The sequence below is a fragment of the Nothobranchius furzeri genome, chromosome 5 (genome assembly GCF_043380555.1).
Source record: "Nothobranchius furzeri strain GRZ-AD chromosome 5, NfurGRZ-RIMD1, whole genome shotgun sequence".
NCBI classification, from domain to species: Eukaryota; Metazoa; Chordata; class Actinopteri; order Cyprinodontiformes; family Nothobranchiidae; genus Nothobranchius; species Nothobranchius furzeri.
In genome coordinates, this window is record NC_091745.1 from 37,055,628 (window position 1) to 37,080,627 (window position 25,000).

Here is a 25,000-nt window from a genome sequence, read left to right on the forward strand (position 1 = left end):
TACACACACACACACACACACACACACACACACACACACACACACACCAAAAGTATCCTGGCAAAGTACATTTCCTCGGAGCCATTACTGGACGCATTCATCATTTAAAAATTATGCTAACACCATTTCTTGGTCACACACAAATAAGATAAGAGGAAACAAACAAGTCAAAAAGGAAAGAGAGGGAAACCAACAGTCCACTGCCTACTTACAAAGGATGTTCAGGTGGTAGAACGTGTTGGCTCTCTGTGCCAACACCGGGTTGTACGCCTGGCAAATGACCTTCTGGTTGTGTTGATGTGAACTCAGATTCAGGGACAGGGTACTACGCACAGAAACACCACCGTACACATCCTTTTTGGGTTCATGCTCAACTCCCTGGAACCTACAGTAAACAAATGCCAACCAGGTAAACACCAGAGTGCTGGACTTTCATAGGTTTGGCTTAATGACCAGTTCAAGGAAATAAGCACCTGTCTTTCAGCCTCACAATAACGGTTAAACTAGTCTTCTACTTAGGCAGATCATGTATGGATGGTCTGTTGTACGCCTTTCAAATGTTGTTGCAAATCACAAAATGCAACCGCAAAAAAGATCAGAGCCTCGACCCTCAAGGCTGGCTTCCCGAACAGCCTCTGTTTGGAGAACTAAAGATTAGATCCTACACGAATGATGAGCCGACAGTTCAAATCCAGCCAAATACATGTTTTCACTCAACTCTATTCTATAAACCTTTACAATGCTAACAGTTAAGCTGTTGGTAATTAATGTGGCATTTTATGGCTAGCTACAAGTTTAAATATGCATGAGTCAAGTTCAGCGTTTTGTATTTAGACATTGATGAAGGTGTGAAAGTTATAAGAAGGTTGCCGTCTACAACTGAGTCATTGTGGGCTGTATTATGTAAAACTACTGTTTCTACCTGAAAACATCCAAATGTAGAAACCATTTATGCAAATGTTGTCATTGAAGCCTTTACACTAGAGATGTTTCTGCAAACACGTTAATACTTTCCTGCTGGTTTTGACCCCAGGAGGCACCAGAAAAAGTCATATTTGGTTACTGGAGGTGACAATTATGCTGTAAATAACCAGAAAAACTCATAAAATTACAGTGTGAAGAAAATTTGGCACTACTGTGACAATTTGGAGATCAGAGTTTTCAAACGGCAGGAGGACACTTTGGTCTTGGCTACGTTTAAACTAGCCGTTAGCTCGTCAGTCATGCAGCCTGAGTGCTGCAGTTCTCTAACCAGTCTGTTGAAAAAGCTCCGTACGTTGAGATTAGTGGACAACTTATGACAGTCACAAAGAGACAGAATATCCCTTTACGCCAGACCTTTCCGAGCCCACTCTCCAGGACACATCAGCCTTTGGGTTGCTGCTCCCAGACAGGCACTCCAGCGTGACCAGCTCACCCCGACGAAGCACCTCCTGTTTGGTTGTGATCTTCATGCTGACTGCTGTAACTGTACAGTCAGGGTTCAACAAGGACAAACTCCGTTAAATATCAATAGGTTTTAATCGCCACCATTTACCTAACATTAATATCGATACACATCTCTGCTGTGCATGCCACGGATAAAGGTCAGGTGGTATTTATGCTGCAGAGCTGCAGCCTAACTCACAGTGAACCAGGAGCTTTGTCTGTGCAGAGATGTTCTTCTTGGCCTTGTTGGTGGCCTCGCAGCGGTAGGTGGCCAGGTTGTCACTTGGTGCCAGCTCCAGGCTGAGGACTCGAGCTACAGCCATGTGAGAGGACGTCTGCGACTCTGCGGAGTTCACCAACTTGTCATTCTGAAGGAAAACAGACGATCAGGGTGTTTGCTGGAGAAATCATGTAACGTTCAGGGGAAAGCTTTTATCTCTAACCTTGAACCAGGCCAGGGTAGCGGCGGGATTCCCCCCCGTAGCGTGGCACACAAGAGTGACCCTGGAGCCTGCGTGAAGGGGGATGTCTTCCGGTGGTGAATCCAGCCAGACTTTTTGAGGAGGGTCTGTTTCAAAAGAAGGCACATTTTTACTAATTTGATTCATGTTAATTCATGTAATCTGAAAGAGATAGCTCAGATAATCTGAGTCAGGCTTCTGTGGAATTATTTAATCTTGTTGGGGCAGCAGCAGCTCAGGTTGTAGAGCGGGCAGTGTTGGGGAGAATACTTTGTAAATGTATTTAATTACAGAATACTGAATACTTGCTTTAAAATGTATTCTGTGATGTATTCTGTTACTTTGTTTAATCTTGGTACGGTATTCAGAATACTCAGAATACTTTCCCATAAAAACAGCATTTAGGTCTATTAAATATCACAATATGTGTTGATGACTACTCCCGCAGGAAAGCAGGGCATATTAATGCTAAATGTCATGTACCGACTGGGGAAAAAATAAAACAATAAAATTATTTTTGTTACTTTATTAATTATTGAATTTCCCTCTGGGATTAATAAAGTATTTTTGAATTTGAATCAAACAGTCAATAGAAAATATATTTCTGTTTCTGTGAGAAAGTGCTTGAACATTTCACAGCATTACTGTCTGCAAGAAAATGTAATCTAGACAAAACACTTCAAAATAATTGGGACTGGCCAATCACAGCGCATTTATTTAGAACAAACAATGTGTTTTTTTTTAATGTGTTGTGTAGTTTTTCCAAGATGGAGTGGGGGACTGCCTCGTTGACAGACATCCAAAGCAGTCCAATCACAGCGCTCTCTATGTTTGATGGGCCAATCATAGCACTCGGTCAGCCAAGTGGGCAGGATGTACCTGCAAGTTAGCAAACCGAGACGGCCGCTGCTCCGTAGTGGTTCAATCACAGCGTTGTTTTGGCTTGGTGGGCCAATCACAGCACTCTGTTGGTGGACGGGATGTCACTGATATAAAGATGGCGGTGGATCGTTTGAAACGGCTTTGGTTTTCTTTGAGTCAAGGGGAGATGGATGGAGGTACTTAAGCTTATTTTGAAAAGGACGTATTTGCATCTTTTTTGATGGAGTAGGGCGGACCCCATCGTTGACGTGACATCCGTAGGGATGAGTACGTCTGGTTGTTTGGTATCCAATAGCATGCGGAGAAAAAACGTAGAACCCTCCCCGCGCTTAGAGCAGAGACTAGATAGAGAGCCGAGAGCCGCCAACGGACCGTAGATGCTGCCCGACAATTTCTTTCTTTATTTATTGAATTTCTCTTTCATCTTTCGGGTGAAAAGTGAAAAACACACAAGTATTCCAAGTATTTCAATGATGTTACAAAGTAACTGTATTCTAAATACCACGTTTAAAAATAGTAACTGTACCGGAATACAGTTACTTATAATTAGTATTCTAAATATGTAACAGCGGTACTAGTATTCCGGTACTCCACAACACTGAGAGCGGGTTGCCTCATGATCAGAGAGTTATGGGTTCGATTCCAGCTCCCGCCAGGGGTATTCTGCTGTTGTGTCCTTGGGCAAGACACTTCACCCAACTTGCCTGTGTTGGTGGTGGTCAGAGGGGCCGACGGCGCCAAATGGCAGCCTCGTCTCTGTCAGACCGCCCCAGGGCAGCTGTGGCTACATTGTAGCTTACCATCACTAGCAGTGTGTGAATATGAGAGTGAATGCAAGTGTCTTTCAGTCCCCTAAACAAGCGCTATATAACTTCGATATATCATCATCATCATCATCATCATCATCATCATCATCATCATCAATCTTTCATCTGAGTTTTCCATCATGGTCATTGGAGCAGAAGTATCATGATACAGGACACGCCCCAGGCTGCACCCAGCCTCCAGCATAAACTGTTCTGTTCAGCTACCTTCATGCACAAACTGCTGTGGATTAGATTAGATGTAATGTCACCATTTATGGTAACGTTACATCTAATCTAATGAAATTAGCATGTCAGGCTGACCAGAGCTAATCTCTGTTTCTCCAAACTGAGGTTGTTCATATAACTCTACAGTAAATACAAAATGACCTGTTCAGTTTTTTATAAATTGTCTTTAAACCCGTTTAGAAATATTTGTGGCCACAAGTCGTGTTTCTGCTGTTTTGACAATAATGAGACAAATAAAATAGATAAGACGCATTACTGTTACACTTTTACCGGATTAGGTCAGTGGTCTGGGTTTTATTTAGCACCTTTTAGGGTTCTACCACCCCCCAAGGATCTTCACAATACAATCAGCCATTCACACCCTGGTGGTGATGATCTACAACATAGCCACAGCTGCCCTGGGGTGCACTGATGGAGGGGAGGCTGTCAAGCACAGGCGCCACCGGGTGGGTTTATTGTCTTGCCCAAAGACACAACAGCAGCATTCTCTGCCAGAAGCTGGGATTGAACCTACAACCCTCCGACTACGGGGCCACTGCTTACCTCTACTGCTACCATCGCTGACTGACATAAGAGATGTTTGAAGACAATGAGACAGGACACACGTTTCCAGATGCTTGAAATCCTAGAAGGTGCTTGAAATTTGAAGGGGAACAAGGCAGTTTTGGCCTGCCCTTAGCACCCCCTAGTGTCCATTTGTAGAACCGAAAGCAAAACGTGTCTCCTCCCTATACATTTGTTTTTTCAACACCTTAATCTAACAGCTGAAATGTCTCCCAGCCTTTCTTAGTGTCAACAGAAGTGAGTCATCACCAAATTAAACACATCAGCTGTGTTCGTGATCTAAAGCAGCCTTTCTCAAAAGGGGGTTCGCTCACCCCCCGGGGAACGTAAAGAAACTCCAGGGGATGCGTGAGAAAATGTACATTCATTTTAAAAAGTAGTATCCATGGAAAATCTTTAAAAAAATAATTATTTGATAAATATTTTAGGAAAATAGAAGTAAAAGTTCGTAAAATGTGTTTTATATTCAGTAGAAGTAGGCTAAATCCATTATCCCAAAATCCCAGAGTCTCCCCCATACCAGGATGGTTAACTCCAACCTGTCATATAATGCCTGGCATCACCAGTCAGTCACTTGGATCGGCGATGGACACGTGGCTGAAGCGCAGCAGCAAATCTTTGGAAAACACGGAGGGACAAGTGGCCAAGAAGGCCAAACCAGAGCCGGCTAAATTCCGGCCGTATCTTGAAGATTATGTTTTATTTGGATTTACTTCCACAAGTTGCAACCCACCCAAGGCACTGTGTTTTTCTGTGGGTAGAAATTAGCTAACAGTAGTATGAAGCTAGAACTCCAGCATTTTAAACCTGTATGACAAGGTGGGTGGCTTCCTGAAGAAAGCAGAGCTGTGGAGGAGGGCCTGTGCGCAGGAGGGTTTCACCTGCTATCCTCAGCTGGAACATTTGACCAAGTTTATTCAGGATTTTCATTCCTATTTTCCTGACATGGAGGAGAAATCTGCACAGCTGGACTGGGTGAGAAACCCATTTTTCCTGTCTGAAGCGAACCGAAGAAAGCTCCCTGTCACCTATCAGGAAAACTCTTGGAAGTGTCATCTGACCGTGGCCTCCAGATGAAGTTTTCCATGTGCACTCTTTCACAGTTTTGGGTGCATGTGAAGCAGGAGCACCATGACATGGGACAGAAAGCTTTGGAGCAACTACTACCCTTTGCCTCCACATATTTATATGAGGCCTCCTTCTCTGCACTGACACTGATCAGAGAAGCAGACTGCGTCTAGAAAAGAGCTCGATCACAGCAGTTGCCTCCCTGCCACCAAGGATGAAAAAGATCCTCAGTGAAGCACAAGCCCAAGTGTCTCACTAGAAGGTCTGTAAAAACACTCCATTCAGTGCAGTAATGTTAAGATTTCAGTCTTCTTTTTGATTTATAAGAATTTATGTTGAGATTTACATTTGTTTATAGCAATTGTTTTTATTTAAAATTACGTTAATGATTTCTTTTAGAGAACAGATGTACTATGATCCCAAAAGAGGACACTTTATGTTGATATGTTTTTTATGTGCACAAATCTTTAATTATAATTAGCTTAATCATTTCTTCAGCCTGTATTTGATATTTTCTTTTAAATATTTCTAGTCTTTGAACATCTTCGGTGTGTTCTTGCTGTGTATTAGTTCTAATTCCATGCTGTTGTTCTTTTTAAAACACAGAAACGGTTTCGTTACCTGTTTTGTCGCTACGTTTCGCCGGCAGCTGCAGGCTTCCTCAGGCTGACGCTGATGGTGGCGCGTCACTTCCTTCTCTGTTCATCCGCGGGCAGCAGAGGACGTTGTCGCCCTCTACTGCCCGCTCTCCCCTCTCCGATGATGCAATCCCATGCGTGGTCCAACGTGTACACTCTGTCGTCCCCGTTCCGACGTGGATGTGGGACCATGAACAGGGACGACGGAGTGTACACGCTGGACCGCGCATGGGATTGCATCGTCGGAGAGGGGAGAGCGGGCAGTAGAGGGCCACAACGTCCTCTGCTGCCCGCGGATAAACAGAGAAGGAAGTGACGCGCCACCATCAGCGTCAGCCTGAGGAAGCCTGCAGCCGCCGCCGAAACGTAGCGACAAAACAGGTAATGAAACCATTTCTGTGTTTTAAAAAGAACGACAGCATGAAATATTTCTAGTTATATATATATATGATTTTTCCAAATAGTTCAAGAGACTACTAAAAATTTGCAGTTTTTTGCACATTCGTGGACTTTTCAATGGGTAATCTTATGGTTTTAAATAGTTTTATGGTGACTGTTTTCAATTAATTAATTTGAATCACATTTTAGTGATGAAACATATTTCCAATACATTTAGTTATGGAGTACCATCAATCCTCTAATACAGGCCTGGGCCTGTATTAGAGGATTTACGGTATTAACATTTAAAATATTCGAAATAGTTATTTTTTTTCCTCTAATGGTTGAATTTTGTACTTGTTCATCAGTTCCAAAGTTTAATGAATCAGTCACTGAAGGCACCGTGCTCTGTTTAAGGTCTTTTGTTTTTTACAACCAAAAATGCTTTTGAGCTGATTAGGGGTACTCAGCTGAAAAAAATATTTCACAGGGGGTACATCAGTGAAAAAAGGTTGAGTACCGCTGATCTAAAGCATGCAGATAATGTGCTGGAAGCAGACTGCAGTGCCAGGTATGTCGACAGAGTTCCAGCAGAGCGCCCCACCATTCTGGAGTTGCAAGTGGAATATTCTGGCCACGGGGGCGATCGGGGCTGGGTGACCTTTCATTATTCCTGTAAAGGATCATTTTAGCACATACTGGCTCAAGAAAATGATTTTAAAATATGAAAAAGTCGCAAAGCATCTTTTTACTGGGTTTTCAAAGTACTCAGAGCTGTAATCGAAAGAGGAGGTAGCATGATGACAGTAACTTTTTGGAGCATTTTAAAACAAATAGTCAGTTTGAGCACATTTACTGTAAATGTGTGTGCCTGACATCATCATTGTAGGGTTCAGGATAACGTTACAGTTAATCTCAAGGCTGAAGCATTATTTACTAAATGCCAGGAAGGCTTGTGCGAGGACTCACACAGAGAGGTGCACTTGTTACCATTCCTCATTTCATCTCTCTTCTAACGTTTGTTTCTGAAACATGCTGTGAGTGTGAAAAGGAAGAAGGAACATCTGCTACCAAAGCAGCGGTCGGATGAAATTAAAATCACCGAGCTAGCGTGCCACATCTCACTTACAAAAAACACACATTTTTGTGCTTTCGACTTTTGATGAGCGCGTGCCGTTGTTAAAAGCCTCACAGGTCAGTTTCAGTCCGTTCTCTATTCTGGAGACCCGGTGGGTCACGTTGGAAGTCGTTGTCATCCCTCCGTTGTCTCCCTGCAGACACAAAGCACACAAGACAGTTCTGGCATCCTCGGCTGAGGAGGAGGGAGGAAGAAAGCCCTCACACTGGTTCGTCTCGGTGAATACAGACGGCAAATTAGCCTCCATGATGCATGCTCAGTGATAAATACACATATTCATCTGATTCTCCTGCTTTGCACCCTCTGTTATAAATTGAGCTGGGTGTCATTTTGCACCTGCCTGATAGTAGTCATGCCTATGCAGCACATCTGGTTATTAAAGCCATTATTGTGGTGAATACGGTAAAAGCCAGTCAGGACGACTGACAGCGACGCTGAAACAGGAGCGTCAGTCTTCATCAACTTCCCACTGTTTCACATGCATTAAAGCTCCCATCCAGCCCCACTGAGTGCTCCACGCCAGATCAAATGAAAACGCTGCTGCCAGATGAATAAAGAGCTTGTCTGATAATACTCATCTTCCGTGTCAGCTTTTATTCACTTTGATCGTATTAACATACACAAAGGAGGAGCGCTGTGGACGACTCTTTCTGGAAGCGGCTGACTCATCTGTGAAGCTGCAGCGGGCCTGTTCAGAGGCCGCTCGTGGTCAGACGCTTGCTTCCCCGCAGGGTTCACATCAGGTCAGATTTCATACTGAGCACACTTTTAATTCAATGGGAGGCTTTGTAATAGCATTTTGTTGGTAACCCAATAGGGAGCTTGTTATTTGCCCAGTACCATTTAAACAACGATTATTTACAAAATAAGAGTAGAAGTGAAACAACACGAGCGGTTTTAAACACTCGTCTTCCTGCTTGGCTAGAAAAGCTCTGGCTTGGTTTAATTTGTGTGCCGTGTAAGTCTAACCTCTTCCACAGTGATGACGGTGTTGTTGAGCTCCTTGGATCCCAACCACCAGCGAATGTGGACGTGAGGATTACTGGAGGCGGCGTGGCAGCTCAGAGTCAACTCCTGCCCCTCGGCGGCCTCGGGTGAACCCGACAGCTTCAGCTCTGCAGGATTGACTGATGAAAACGTTCACAAGCAGACACACAAAGACAAGTAAAAAAAATAGAGATGGCTCCGTGAATGGCACATTCAACAGCTGTCTGTTCTGATCAGAGCAGCAGGCCGACTATTTTAGGATGTGAAACACGGAGCTGCATCAAGGGTGAGGGGGAAAACCACTGTGAGTGGCAACTTGTTACCTCCAGGGAGGGGAGGGTTTCATGGTGGTTTCTGAAGGGCGGGGGGGGGGGGGTACAATCGCTGCAGGCACTGTGATGCAGCTGGAGCAGAACCTTCAGGGGAATCCGAAGGCGGGGGAGCGGCTGGACGAGGCTCAGTGAAACACGCGGGGTCACGTATGTAACTCTTTCTGTCTGCACCACAGTCATATAGGTTGTATGGTAGAACAGGCATGCTTATACTACACCAGGGAATAGTCCGTGCCCTGCGGCGCTCTGCTGGTGCCTTACGCACAGCCACCAGTTCATTTCAACATCCCTGAATGAATGATTCCTGGGAAACGAGGAGCGTTGGTAAATCCTCAGTCACATAGACGAAACTCGAGCTGGAAGTTTCTGGAACAGTTGATGCTGCTCATTTCCACCTGAAATACCACCTAAACCAGGAAGCATTTGATGATCTGGCTTTAGTTGTTTGGCTTGATAACAGAAACGAGGCTGCACTAAGGATGATTAACATTAATTCTATATTTGTTTTATTGTAGCTGAATCAAATATCTTAAACTCTGACGGGAAAAATAATGTCATAAACATGGTAGTCTATTGTTGCTGAGTCTTCAGCGCCTCAGGTTAGCTGTGAGGGAGTCTGAAACATCAGCTGCAGCCTCGTGACCATAACTGTTATTCATAAATTTAACTTCTTTGTGCCCGTTTGTTTAATAATCATAATCAGCTGGTCCCATGCTTGTGCGTCCAGAGGTGCTGGGGGCAACACTCCACGCTGCTTTCACTCACAGAAGACCGTTATTTTGCGGGTGATGGACAGCGGCGATGGCGAGACCAAGTTGACACTTTCACAGGTCAGCTCTGCCTGGTTGTCCGCAGGGGTGATCTTCAGCTTGAGGACACTTCTGGATTTCTGCATCACAATGTCATAAGACGTAGAGAGAACCTCCCCATTCTGGGAGATGGAGAAAGACATTAAATCAAAACTTCAGCAGCATTAGTGGAAACCTTTAGTTTGTCATCCAGTTAAGAATGTCCTGAAATCCAACAAAAGCCTAAAACCTAACAATCGGTCAGCTGTGATGGAGCAGAGACGTCGATGCCGCTGATGTGTTGCTGCGGACCAGGATTGTTGGCATATGCTAAACTTGTGTGCTATAGCCTGTTAGCTTAGCTGCTTTTATAAGATGCAAATAATCATAGAAATCTATGAAAAAAGAGTGTCATGAAAAATCTGTTAAGTTCAACAGTTAATGAAATGAGCAAGAACCACTAAAATATTCTGTCACGGTGTGGAGGGAAGGTGAGGGAGGAAGAGCGGATCCTTCAGGCAGGTGAATCAACCCAGGCCAGACAGCAGCAGACATTTGGTTCCTTTTAATGGTTAGGAGTGCACGACAGGGTAGACGGATGTGAACATAAACTGACATGTAACGAGTACAAACCGACAAAACCACAAGCAACACACAAGGCTTATATACACACTGGGATGGGTAATCAGGTAAGAGGCAGGTGGACACAATTATGGAAAAACTCAAGGCACAGGGGAGCAATAATGTGACATATTCTGGATTTAATTCAAGCTCACTTATATGTGGATTACACTAAAGTGGTCATGTTATGTAAAACTAAACTTTTGCACCCTGTTGTGCAGCTGTGTGGGTGTCTACTGCCTCTAAACACCCCAAATGTGACACAACCCATCCATTTGTTTTTCGTTATTGTTTGCTTTCAGGAACCGTGTGCCTCAAACAAGCCAATTAAAAAATAAGAACCATCTCTCACGCTCAAGAGGAAGCTGCTGCTGGAGGAGGAGCAGCGGCTCTACTCCGAGCCCCTCTCAGATATCGGAGCTTCTCAGCTTATAGCAGCCTGAGTGGGGATGAGTGAGCGTGGCCATCTCCAGGTTGTTTTCTTAAAGGTGCAATCTGTGCTCCTGGAAAAGTTGTTCAATCATGCTAAATAAAAAGAAAAGGCCCGACCCCTTCTTTCAGGTTGCCCCCTTGGGCAGTGACCCCCAACTCCCTTCCCAGAGAGGCAGTTTTACTGCGTATCCTGCTTCAGCACACCAGATTTTATTCAGAAGGTAATTAACAGGCTTCTACAGAGAGCTGCTCAACAGGTGAATCAAGTGTGTTGAAATGTGGAAACAACTAAAACAGGCTGAATACATGCCCTCGGGGAAGGGAGTTGGGGACACTGGTGTAGAGTCACAGAATCTGATGGCTGCAGAATATGATGCAGAACAATCTGACTAACTAACCCTATTAATAGTGAAAAACGTTGGTTTCTTCTTAACGTCAACAAAACCACAAGAGCTCAGCACCGGCAGCAGTCTGGAGAATCCCCACCACTCCAGAACACAAACCAAACACGCACGCTCATTTTCACATTGCATAAACAGCAGAGTTTTCCAGAGAATAACTCCATCACGTGATCATTTTCCAACAACAGCAGAACCAGATTCTGAACAGAACATGTGCAACTCTTCATGAATGAGATTCTGTCCGTGACACAGGGAGTGCTCAGCTGCGCCAACAACGAGTGTTTCTGTGTGACAGACGTTCAGAGCAGCACTTTATGGTGGATGGGTGATGAGTCAATGACACAGGTAGTTGGCCAGCGCTGGACTACATACGCTTTACCAGAACCATGTGATCTAGAGACGAATAAAATTACAATTAAAATTGAATAAACATTTCCTTTACTGGTTGCCATCGGTTTTGATCTGTAAATGTTTCAGAAAAACATCTCAGAATGTGCCTTTAAAGTGACAGAGCCCTTAAACGGCTCATTCTGGAAGGTACTAAAACTGACAAGAATGAAACAGCTCTCCTTTACATAATTATAATATAATATAGCTTTTCCTCTGATTTAAGCCTTTAGATCTGAAGGTGTGTCATAGTTTCAGAGCTGTAACAGCAGAACAGACGGATTTACCTTTGACCACTGGAGAGAAGCTCGAGGATTTCCGCCATCAGACACACACTCTAACACGAGTAATGTCCCTGCCCTGACCTCATCTCTTTTCAAACCTGTGATATATGGGGGATCAGGTGGATCTGTCAACAAAGAAAGACACAAAGGAGTTTAATTAGGGACTTGGCGATAGAATAGCAATCCCTATTGAAAAATGGGAGGTGGATCAATCAGTTAGCTTTGACCAGAACTTCTGGTCCCAAACTTGTTTAAAAACTTTTAAAATGATCAGACACTCCAATTTACAATTAATTCAGTACAAAATTCTACACAGAGTACACTATACAGGTCATCGGATGTTCAGGATGGGGTTTGTGTCTTCTGACACCTGTACACACTGCACAAACAACATTCCTGACAATGGGCTGCATGGTGGCGCAGTGGTTAGCACTGTTGCCTCACAGCAAGAAGGCCGCAGGTTCGAAACTCGGCTGTGGCCTTTCTGCGTGGAGTTGCGTGTTCTCCCCATGCATGCGTGGGTTTCCTCCGGGTGCTCCGGTTTACGCCACAGATCACAACATGCCCTATAGGTTAAAAATTGTACGTCGCTTTGGATAAAAGCGTCTGCCAAATAAATAAACATAAAAATAAACATAATTACATCCACGCACTGTGGTCCTGTCCACCTGTCCAGGATATTTGGGGTTGAGTATGTGAAGATCTGTCAAAGTGTCTGAAATGTCATATCCCAACCACCCCCTCTCTTTGTTTACTGGGAAACCTGGACGATGTCCCGATTAAAACATCTTTGGTTCACGTGGTTCTGACTGCCATATGCATCGCTAATTCAGTTCAATTCAATTCAATTCAATTTTATTTATAAAGCGCCAAATCACGACAAGAGTCGTCTCAAGGCACTTCACATGATAAACATTCCAATTCAGGTCAGTTCATTAAGCCAATCAGAAATAATGTTTCCTATATAAGGAACCCAGCAAATTGCATCAAGTCACTGACTAGTGTCATAGTCATAGTGTCCGACGTCATAAAGCGACAGTGGAGAGGAAAACTCCCTTTTAACAGGAAGAAACCTCCAGAGGATCCTGGCTCAGTATAAGCAGCCATCCACCACGATTCACTGGGGATCGAGAAGACAGAGCAGACACTCACACACACACACACACACACACACACACACACACACACACACACACACACACACACACACACACACACACACACACACACACACACACACACACACACACACACACACACACACACACACACACACACACACACACACACACACACACACACACACACACACACAAAGAAAACTATTCTCATGAATTGGAAAAAAAGAGAAACTCTCTGCATTAACCAGTATAGAAATCTTTTGTTAGATCATATTACACTTGATACAGCCTCTGCTTCCACTTCAAGTCAATCTGGGCCCCTTTGATTGGTTGAGCGATGATGGGGGACCATTGATATTGTTCTGCTGGATGATGTGGGTGATAGGGTGGAGGGTCTGAGTTTGGAGTATCCAGATGTTCCCTGGAGGTGGGTTCACTGGGGGTGTCTGGGACTGGTGGGCTGCTGCCCTCCTCTGTAGGTGCTTGGGTTGCCTCGGGGGGTGGTACTGGCGGTTGCGCGTGGGGCCCCCTAGGGGGTCTTGGCGGAGGTCATGGGTCACTGCCTGGCAGCTGCATTGCCCCTGGGCGGGTCTGGGTGGGGGCCTGGGGGCTCGGGGTGTGGGGGGTGGCTGGCCCCGTGTGGGGATCTGGGAGAGGCCTTGGGGGTTGGGTTCTGACATGTATGCTGCCGGGAAAAAGCCAGGAACATGCGGCAGTGCCTGGCCCGGGCTCAGGGGCCTCGGGCGGACCTTGGCTCCTCTGCTGTCCCATCACGGGGGAGGGGGATGTCCAGGAGGGGGAGGACCCAACCTTACCTGGATGTCCCATGTCTTAAATATTCTGGAAGCTGTGCAAATGCAGGGATGGGAGTAGATATAGGTGCCAATTGGGGCCAGCTGGCTTCCTGGAGGACTTAGGCCAACCAGCCATTCCTCCCCATCCCAACACATTTTTCTCCTGCTCCCTGGGGCTGCATGGTGGTGCAGTGGTTAGCATTGTTTCCTCGCAGCATGAAGGTTGCAGGTTCAAAACTCGGCTGCGGCCTTTCTGCGTGGAGTTGCGTGTTTTCCCCATGCATGCGTGGGTTTCCTCCGGCTACTCCGGTTTCCCCCACAGATCACAACATGCCCTATAGGTTATAAATTGTAAGTCACTTTGGATAAAAGCATCTGCTAAATAAATAAACATAAACATAAACATGGACATTCTGCTGGGGTGGGGCTGGGTTGGTGCCCTCGGACTCCGTGAGGCTCTGTGATGCTGCTGCTTTGGGCCCTGGCAAGATGGGCTGGAGTCTCCATGCCCTGGGTGGCATTGTGGCAACAGAGGTGCCTATTGGGGCCAGTGGGGGAGCTGGCTCCCTGGAAGACTTAGGCCAACCAGCCATTCCTCCCCATCCCCGCACATTTTTCTCCTCCTGCTCCCTCACATCATCACACAAACATGCACATAGGACCTTGGGGGGTGGATAAGTCAGGGGGTGCGGGTATGGACCCCATTTCTGCATTCCTGTGGCAACCTGCCCCCCAATTTTATTTGCACCTTAAACACTTCCACCAACGACATTCCACGCAAACACACACTTAGGGCCTTGGGAGTGAGCACATTAAAACGGCATTTGGCAGGGGGATTTTTCAGCCTCATCCCGAGTGCCGGTGCCCACTTCCAATTTTAAACTGCACTTAGACACAGAGGGCTGTGGGTGCAATTGAGGTGGTGTGGTGGCATCAGCTGGCATAGGCCAGACATTGCCCGCACTGCCCGCTCACCACAGCCATGGAATACACCTCATCAACACACATTAACACTATATTGGAGCAGGTGGAGGGAGACTAGGGGTCTTAGCACACCTCTGTTGTCGCTTGGCTTCCTGGGGCTGGAGACTAGGAGGGAGATCTGGCATCTGGTTGGGGTGTGGAGTGGTGGGTTGCTGTGCTCAGCGTTGGGTGGGGGTGCCTGCTCATCAGCACTCCAGCAGAAAGGGTCGAACTCTGGGAACTGGTGATGGTTGTACCCCTTTGTGCAGCAGTGCCGGGACCAGAGTGAATAGGGTGTGTATGGGGAGCATGAATGGATGTCCGGCGTGCATTTTTGTAAGTCTTTGGTTGTATGTGTATGTGTGAGCATGAGGGAGGGAGTGTGTGACTGTGTTTGTGTATGACTGTATATGTCAGGAGGGGCCTTTGACTCCTCCCTTCTCCTGGGACTTCTTTTTATGATATAGATCTTCGTCTCCCCTCTCCCTGCCACACCTGGTGTGGAGTGTGGTGCCTTGGTCTGCCTGGGTTGTGGCTCCGGGGTCAGGGGGTTTAAGATTGTTGACGTCTGCCTGATCAATCCCGGTGGCTGCCTGGTGGGATCTGGGTCCCTGGGCTCTGCTGGGCCCCCGGCGGGGGTGGTCGCCACTGGGTCCCGGGTCGCTGGGTCCAGGCCTTGGCCGGCTAGGGGGTGGGAGGCTGCGGGCGGGCCTGTAGGCTTGCCGCCAATATCTCCCGGGACTCTGCAGGCTGCTGGTTGTGCTCCCCCTGGGCGATCCTCTGCACCTCTTGAGGGGGGCAGGGGCTTTTCTGGTTACAGTCTCCCAGGGGTCCCTGTGCTCTGGGGCAGCTCCTGGATTTCTGGGACTTGGAGCCCCTTCCATCTCCTACACATCTTTAGGGGGCAGATCTGTGGCCCCTCACACTCTCTGTTGGATGCTCCTATAGAGAAACCTTCCATAAACAAGCGCATGTACACACACAGGTGCTCACATGGTGCTCTCAAAAGTATGGACTTGGGCACGTTCAACACAGGTCTTAAGGCTGTGGTTGGCACTAAAAGCACTGTGATTTATTATCGTGTGATTGTTCAGTAAAACAGTTTTGATTTTATATTTCCTCATCAGGCTGATGCAGTGATAGCTTGCTCCTGTTGTATTGTTGTGTTGTTCTTCTCTTCCTGCAGGTCTAGAAGCAGACTCTTGTTCATCACTGACTGTTCATTTCTGTGGAACCCCCCCCCCCCCCCCCCCCCCCGCCTTTTCCTTTCTCTTTCACCTCTGTCTCCGTGTCTGGATGGAACTAAAACATATTCAAAAACAATAACAATAAAGTTTTAAGTATCAGGCGTGACATTAAAAGCAGAAGCTTTGATGCTCCACCTGAGAGTAAATCTGTAAGGCTTGTTACCAGCATTCAGACGTTAATTCGGTTTGCTTCACAGCCAGACAGGACATGGAAAAATAAATAAATAAATAAACAAACAAACAAACAAATAAATAAATAAATAGGGACTTGGCAAAAGTAATGAGATGACATGAAAAAATAAAGAAATCTGGGAAACCTCAAAGGGTGAGTGTTCCTATTTGCTGAGACAGGACCAGTAAATTGGTCACGTTTAACATGAATGTGGGTAAGAGGTCCAGATCTGAAGAAAACATTAACTATTACTAGAGCACTAAAGGATCCAGGCCATAAAGCTAAATAACAGATGTTCAAACAGTAATAAGGCTACGTAAAATATGAATAAAATATGAATAAATTACAGTCTCCTTGAATAAAATATATGCAGTAAAATAAATTAGAAAAGGATGGGCCTTTGTTATTGCTGCAATCAGTTTCAGAGAGCAGACTGCAGACCCTGGGCCAGCATGAAAAATTACCTCCTTGCTACCAATCTGGCTGAAAATGGCCACTGCTCTGGCTTTGATGGGCTGGCACGCTGGTTCACACGGCAGCGGTGGTCCCAAGTTCTGCAACATTAGCACTTCAGCCAAGAGCCCGTGTTGTCTGACACAAAAATGGAGGAGGAGGGAGGACTGCTCACAGTTAAAGGTTACAGAACTGTAGCAGCTGCATCTAATGTGGAGAAGCTTCGTGGAGACAGCGTCAGACTCAGCATCCACCGGCAGAAGCATCTAAAGTCCACTCAGAATACAATAAGTGTGTGTGTCTTTAACATAATGCATCTTAAAAGAAAAGACTGGATGAGGTGAGAGCCAGCTAACACTTTAGTGTTGCTGTGACTTCACGTTGTCACACAGTTTGAGTTGGTAATATGGAAGAAAGAAAACCAAGAGAAACTCACATTCCCTACAGTAAATGTAATTAAAGCTAATGAACACGAGTGTTCCTCGGCCAGCTATGCAGGATTCACGGTTGTAACAGGTGGTCAGGCTTTCAAAAGGCTATTAGTTATTCTAACAAGGTTAAAACATCTGCATCAGAAGCCTTGCTGCTGTAATCCATCTAGGGCTGCCTCATAATGGTTCAGTGTAAGTAGCTGTGCCCAAAATGGCCTAAACGATTTTAGGATGATTCTAAACAGCAATAACGGCTGAGCAGCGTCCGTTTTCAGGATCTCTAGCCATCCTCAGAGTTCACCGGCGTTAGTGACGTCACTTCCTTTCATCTGTGGGCAGCAGCGGACGGTGTCGCCCTCCACTGCCCATGACACTGTCCCACGTGTGATCCAGTGTGAATACACCATCGTCTCTGTTCGTGGTTTTGTGCCCACGTCTCCAACCGCTTCACACCGGTGATCTCTGATGATCTAGAGATGCTAGCTGAAACATGTCAGGTAAAACATTTTATTTTACTTAACTGTGTAAGAAAAGAACAAGAAAATGGAGAACAAAGATAAAGATGGAATGAACGTACAGGAAGTGCAGGGTAGTGTGCTGTTTTAGAATTTTTAGCTAGTGTCATAAAAAGAAATGTTCTGGTGTCATTTCCATTTATAGGGGCTGCAGGACTGCCATCAATGACTGGACGTTCACAAGGATGGCCTTCTTGAATGTTTTTTTAATATATTTTTTTAAATAGGTGTGATTTTGCCTTCAAGTTGAATGTTTCTTCCTGGACTGTGAACATGGACTGAGAGCACACGACAGGAAACCCCCTGGGCCTCCCCGAGGACAGTTGGCTTCCTGAGCAGCTGTGTGTGTGTGTGTGTGTGTGTGTGTGTGTGTGTGTGTGTGTGTGTGTGTGTGTGTGTGTGTGTGTGTGTGTGTGTGTGTGTGTGTGTGTGTGTGTGTGTGTTGCAAAAAGAGGTTGAGAGGAACTCACAATACACACTCATGGTCATCTCAGTCACCACAGGCTGGGAGACGGCAGCATTCTTGGCGTGGCACGCTAACTGTCTCCCGTCGTCGGAGCTCAAAGCGGTGAAGCTTTCAGAGATAACAAAAGAAACAGCATGGCTAAAAAGACTCACACAAAGTTCTGCAGACGTCTCATAACCAAGCCGGGAGTGGAAACATCGTCTTCTTAAAGAGAAAAATCACAAACAGTCAAGCAGACGGAGTCCGGTATGAGTAAAAGTCCTGATCTAAATATAAAATAATACACTTGTTTAGAGCTGCAGTTTTTCAGACGCAGGATCAAGATTGTAATTTTCCAAACCAGTGACAAATCAATACTAATCATAATCAAAATGCTCACCAAGCAGCAGTTCTGGTTGATTCGTTTTTCTCCTTGTTAAATTTGCTTTTGTAGGCAGCAGCTATAAACATATTTTCTTACGGAGCAATTAACAGTTATTCAATGCATCTAAATTTCATGTCAGTTGAGAGCAGAACAGGTGATTATTTCTTATTTATTTTCTTTGCATTTAATTTTGTGCATTATTGAATAATCTAAACCACATATGACATTACAAGCATCCTTTTCCATTAAGGCCTCAGTTATGTGGTGATATTTAAAATAGTTTTGCAGTAGTAGCTGATAACTGTCTGACTGGGATCTCCTAATCTGAGGTCTAAGACCTGTTTCATTCTAACTGAGACAAGCTAAAGATCATCTGTACCGAAATGAAAAATATCAGGCTTTTTGTCCTTTAATTGACAAAAATTTGGTGAAAACTTTCTAAACTCAACTATTGTGCACTTATATATATATATATATATATATATATATATATATATATATATATATATATATATATATATATATACACATGACACCGCGGAGGGTGGTCTCATCCTTCCGAGCTCAGGTCCTCTACCAGAGAGGCCTGGGAGCTTGAGGGATCTGTGCGGTATCTTAGCTGTTCCTAGATCTGCTCTTTACTGGACTGAGATGTCTGTTTGTCTGATGCTTTTCCTGGGATCTGCTTTAGTCACTGCTACAGTTTGGGGGTTACTGCCCCGAGTTCTCCGATGACCACGGGTACCACCAATGTCTTCACTCTCGTTCTTCCTTGAGGCTCTGGTACCTAGTTTCTAGTTTCCTTGTTCCTGATGATGCCATCCTTTGGCATTGCCACTTCAACCACAACGGCTGTCCTCTGTTGTTTGTCCACCACCACAATGTCTGGTTGGTTACTTACTATCTTACACCCTGCAGTTCTAGTGGATTGTCTCAGAGGCCTACAGATGTTGACCTCTGTTGCTCTGGTGTTCAGGGCCTGTTCCTGTGCAGCCATGAAGAGTGCCTCTGTGCTGTCCTTCAGACCAGCTCTTTCCAGCCATTGGTAGGATTTCTAGATATCAGCCGCTTCAGTTATCTGTCTGTGGGACATCCCATGTAGGGGCTAGTCCTCCCATGATGGTATTTCCAGCGTCTCCTCCTCTATTCACCATTGTCTGAGACATTCACTGAGCACGTCATCTGTTGGGGCCTTGTCCTTGATGTACTTCTGAATGAACAGTGGCTCTCACACTCACCAGACCTTGGCCTCCTTCATTACCCTCCATTTATGGTTAGGAGCGTCTATGTCTCAACATGTGGTCTGTATGTCTTACTTTGACCAGCTTGTTATTCCTGCAGGAAATCTGATTACTGGTAGGGCGCAGCTGTTTGGTTTCTCCACCTTGCCACATGTGGGTAAAACATGCACCATGTGATGCAGTCAGCAGAATTACTCTTGTTCTGTTTACTTTGTTGTTAATCTCTCCTACATGAAATTGCAACGCAGTGGCAACTGTAAAAATTATACCAGGTCCACTGCTGTGCATGCTCAGTGTGCTTTTGAAGAAGAAGCATCAATATTGCTTAAGAACTTGGTTCCGAAGCAGGAGAGCTGAACAAAAGCGCCGCTCCTCTGTACCAATGTTATCTTAGAATATGACAAGAGGTTATTATCTCTGACACAGAAGAGACATGCAGGATTAAAGCAATCTATGCTCCTGTTTAACGTATGGGCACCCGGTGAAACAGCGAGCACTGGATCTGTCTTCCTGCTGCAATGTAATTTTGTGCATTTGACAGAAGCTAATTCAATCGCGGGATGCCAAGTAACAGATCACTGAGCGTTGAAATGCACTGTATTCACTAAGACAGAAGCAGAAAATAGGAGCGCTTTGAAAACAAGAGGAAACAAAAACCAAGGCAGACTTGGAGAGATGGAGCAGGCTGGTGAGGAGAGTGAGTCTGGCAGGTGGTTGAACACATACGTTACTTCAGCATGCGTGTTCAGAAGCTTATCCTTTGAGCCAGGCATGGTAAAAGGCGCTCCACCTGTCAGCTCAACTCCATCTGAAGAGACACAAAGGGGAGAAGAAGCACAGGTGGGGGTGAGGGCGGGGGGGGGGGGCGGGGGGGGGGGGGGGTGCTGTGTGTTCATGTGAATCAGAGGCATCAGAGTTTTTCTCATTGTTAACAAAAAAATCTAAAACTGAAAAAATGTGTCAGGGACGCACGGCTGAGAAGAAGTAGGCTGACACTGAAATCTTGTTGTTAAATCCGATAACTGATGTTTACCGACACCCCGTTAATGTAAGCAGGGATGTAACAAAATAACGATACGCTGAAATACTGCAGTACTTCCTGTTCAGATACCGGATCAATATGTGAAAACAGTGTATAGATTTTAATAACACACTTTTAGTATAGCGATATATAATATCATCGCTCTTGTAGTGAGATACACATTAAATCACCAGTTTCTTGCCATACACACCCCTAAATGTAAGATACGCCATACACACATTTACACTTCTGAGATGAATACCATCACTGTCGAAAGACTAAACAATTACACATTGTTACTCCCCTCACCCTCAGATAAACACATAGCAGCTAGATGAAAGTAATTATTATTATTGATATCAGCCCAGTTTACTAATCGGGCCGATACCAGTGTGTTAAACATTATTGACATCGTGTGTGTGGGACAACACCATGCTGTGTAGCTTGATACAAAACATTCATATGTGTCAATTAAACATAATAATGCATTTAATAATAAAAAGAGAATAATTATTATTAACAAATTTTATTCAATCAATTATTAAATCAATTCAATGAACCTGGACACAATGATTTGAATGTACAGTAGTGTGCAAAAAGTTTAGGAGGGTGTAAAAAATGCTGTAAACAAAGAATGCTTTCAGAAATGTAAATATAAATAATGATTGTTTATTTTTTATCAGTTTGCAAAATGCTAAGTGAGTGACCCTAGCCATCCAGCCCAAGTAAGTACGAGCTATCTTCAGCGTGAAGAAGAACAAGAAGTCCTGGAAGTGGGGGTCTGCCCCCACAGAGCCCTGTGGAGAGTCCAGGAGAACATGAAGAGACAGAAGGATGTGAGGGAGCCTACATCCTCAGAAGATCTGTGGTTAGTTCTCCAAGATGTTTGGAACAACCTGCCAGCCCGGTTCCTTCAACCACTGTGTTCACGTGTAGCTAGAAGAGCTGATGCTGTTTGAGGCAAAGGGTTGGTCCCACCAGATGATGATTTGGATTTGTCTTTTGTTCATTCGCTGCTTTGCATTCTTTGATGAAAACTATTTTGTTTATTAATGAAAACTAATGGGAGGGGGAGGATACCAGTCACACCTAGCAGGCCCAAACGTACAGTCAGGGTCTGCTAGGAACGTCTCCTGTCAGAAGACGAAACTCCCACCTCCGACAAAGCTTTGAACATGCTACGAGGAAGACTGGGGACAGTGAGTCTGAGTGGGCCCTGTTCCATGCCTCCACTGTTGAGGTGGGCAACCAGAGTTCTGAACGCAGGGCCGTCGGCGCTTGTTGTGGCAGCATCCCCTGAACCCGCTGGTGGACAACGGCAGTTTGGAATGCTGTCGAGCAGAAGTGAGAGTCCTGTCGGGTCCGTTTGGTCTGCAGAACTCCAGAAGCAGCTGAAAGGTACCAGCAGAACAAGCAGAATGGCAAACCGGTACCAGGCCCTTTGATACAGGCTCTTAGGTCCGGTGTCGGAGCTTGATCCGCATTGCCGTCAGTAAATCAGGCTTGCTTCCCTTTGTTGGCAACAACAGAGGTCAAACATTTTCTGCAAGTCTTCACAAGGTTTTTACAAACTGTTGCTGGTATTTTGACCCATTCCTACATACAGACATCTTCTGGAGCAGTGATGTTTTGGGGCTGTCGCTGGGCAACACGGACTTTCAATTCCCTCCAAAGCTTTTCTATGGGGTGGAGATCTGGAGGCTGGCCAGGTCACTCCAGGACAGTGTTGGGCAAGTTACTTCAGAACATTATCTATTACTTGTTACCCTCATTTTACAGTAATTCATTACATTACACTATTACTGATTTTAAAATGTAAGGCATTACACTACTTTTGCATTACTTTAAGTTACTTTCACCACAACAACTTCAGTATGAATCTGGTAATCTGACGCTCAGTGAGCTCGTGACATATATGTGGAAGGTGATGTGGTGTCTGAGCTAGGATTGCTGTTAGAAACAGTCAGATATAATAAAAGTGCTTTAAAATGACTGTTTATTAAATAAAAGCAACAACAATCTGTACTCTCAGCACGCTGCCATCTTATATTAACTGAACAGCGAGTGAGGTGGTGGGGGCTCCAAGCCTATATTTGCCTTGGTCCTCAAATTCCTTGATACGGCCCTGGATGTGGGACTGACTTCTGGGGTGATCTGATTCTATCACATGTATAAATATTAGATGCTTACCATAAATCCTCTAATACAGGCCCGGGCCTGTATTTGACTCAAGCTCACCAAGCTCCAGGCCTTTATTGGAAGGAGGGCTAGTATTAGAGGCAGGCCTCTATTTCTATTTGAGCAAAATGAACTAATGGTTCGCTGGAGTTTTTGACAATTAAAATTGCGCCCACATTTTCAAAGTTAAACACATTTCTTTTAACAACAGTAGTTTCTGCTTCAGCCCTCTCCCCCCTCCCCCTGCGCAGCGGCCGCAAACTCACTGATGCGCCTGCAGCCTCTCGGAGTTCCTGCTGCTCTAAACATTAAAATAATTATTTCATTTTCTGTTCCTCACTTCTGATTACCTTCAATGGTGTCTGTTTGTTGCAACCAGCAGGTACAAAAACTAACTTGTTTTTATTTGACTATTTTTCTGTCCTGCCTGTTTATTATCTTCCTGCATCTCCTCTCAATCCTAAAGAAAAACTGCTACCTGGGTTCATATATATTCACCTTATGAGTTACCTTTGAACTGCAGTTCTAAAAGATCTACCGACCGCAAAAACAGCGGAGTGCTCGCTGCTTACCGGCCGCAACAGTGATCGGTGCGTCACCGGATGACAAGGTGATGCGTCCCGCTCCACAGCGAAACACATCAGGCGCAAATAAAAGACAGAAAACATTAAAGGAAATGAACCGACATGAACGATCGTGTGTAAGTACCGACGCACTGGCACAGCGCGTTCCCCCACCCCCCACCCCCCCGAGCGCAGTAGCTTGTCACCTGCTGATAGCAGGCTGCTGTCTTTTCCGAGGGCTGCATCTTGCTGGTCATTATCACGTGACAGCGTCGATGACAGGCATAAAAAGTCCCTATAGTGAAGTCGACTAGTTCATACAACCCCTATTGCTCCCCAGTGTTCTGCAGCGCACGTTCTCTTTGAACTTGATATCAAATTTTCGCCTCCTCTTCGTCTCCGCACGGTTAAATTTACCCTCGCGGTCTATCACTGGCAAATCAAAAGTGAGACGATGACACAACCGCCCCCGTACTTGCTTGTTACCACATTCCACCCGGCCACAATAAGAGACCGACCATTATTCACCTCCGCCGACTCCGACATCGGCCAAAATATGAGACCCGACTGTTAATTGAATACAGGCCTGTGTATTGTATTGTTTTCACTGGTAAAAATGTGTACTGGGGATAAATCTACCTACTTTTTTCTTTTTTTCTTGATTTTATTTGAATAATTTCCGGCCCTTTCTCTCTCTAACCTTCCTGCATGCTGCATGTTTTCTCCGTCTTCCAGAAAAAACTATTTCCTAGACTTCCTACTTTCTAACGATCAGCCAAAGGGATCTTCTCATGCGCGGCGCTCCAGCAGCAATGAGTTGAAATCACCGGGGCACAGATTATGAACTCAGCTGAGGCAAAGCACGTCAGAAAAGCACAAAATACCAGAGAATATGCGCTGATATGAACAATCGCAAGTGAATTATTTTGTTTTAGTGGAGCGATTTTGTGAATGTTACAGCGGCCGCGTGCAGGACGCAGCTGGAGTAGTTGAGCCGTTACCGCTGCGTCCTCTCTGTCCGCAAAGCTGAGTCCATAAATGACGTCATATATGCAGATACTGGATCTTTCTTCGGGTTTCCCGCAATTTGAATTTTTAAGGAACACGTCTTGATTCTGGGTTTAAAAATGCATTGTAATTACCGCGTTACTGACAATTGTACCGAGTAAATATTACCATTTTCTTTCCCTGTAATGCCTTACATTACCACATTACAGCAAAAAGCAATGCATTACAGTAATTAATTACTTTTGTACCGTATTACTCCCAACACTGTCCAGGACAGTGAAATGCTTCTCACGAAGCCACTCCTTCATTACCCGTGCAATGTAATTGAAATCATTGTCATAATTTAATGTCCCTGCTGATGGAAGGAAGTTTTCACTCAAAATCTGATGATACATGGTCCCATTCATCTGTTACTTAACATGGATCAGTCGTCCCTTTGCAGAAAAACAGCCCCAAAGCATGATGTTTCCACCCCCATGCTTTACAGTAGGTATGGTGTTCATTGGATGCAACTCAGCATTCTTTCTCCTCCAAACACAGACATACAGTTGTTTAAACCGTAGGCTGCACACAAACAGTCAAAGCTGGTCATCCTGCATCCACTTTGGAGAGTGAGGAGACC

At 45.1% G+C, this 25,000-nt stretch overlaps 1 protein-coding gene across 1 annotated transcript in view; it reads right to left on the minus strand.

Annotated features, from left to right (window-relative positions):
* nphs1 (NPHS1 adhesion molecule, nephrin) overlaps positions 1-25,000 on the minus strand; it is a 75,589-nt gene that overhangs the window by 24,592 nt on the left and 25,997 nt on the right. The window contains 10 exon segments of the mRNA XM_070551915.1: positions 213-385; positions 1,339-1,468; positions 1,628-1,796; positions 1,872-1,996; positions 7,601-7,742; positions 8,579-8,736; positions 9,694-9,859; positions 11,845-11,966; positions 18,008-18,111; positions 20,335-20,416. Coding sequence (XP_070408016.1) covers positions 213-385; positions 1,339-1,468; positions 1,628-1,796; positions 1,872-1,996; positions 7,601-7,742; positions 8,579-8,736; positions 9,694-9,859; positions 11,845-11,966; positions 18,008-18,111; positions 20,335-20,416 — 1,371 coding nt within the window.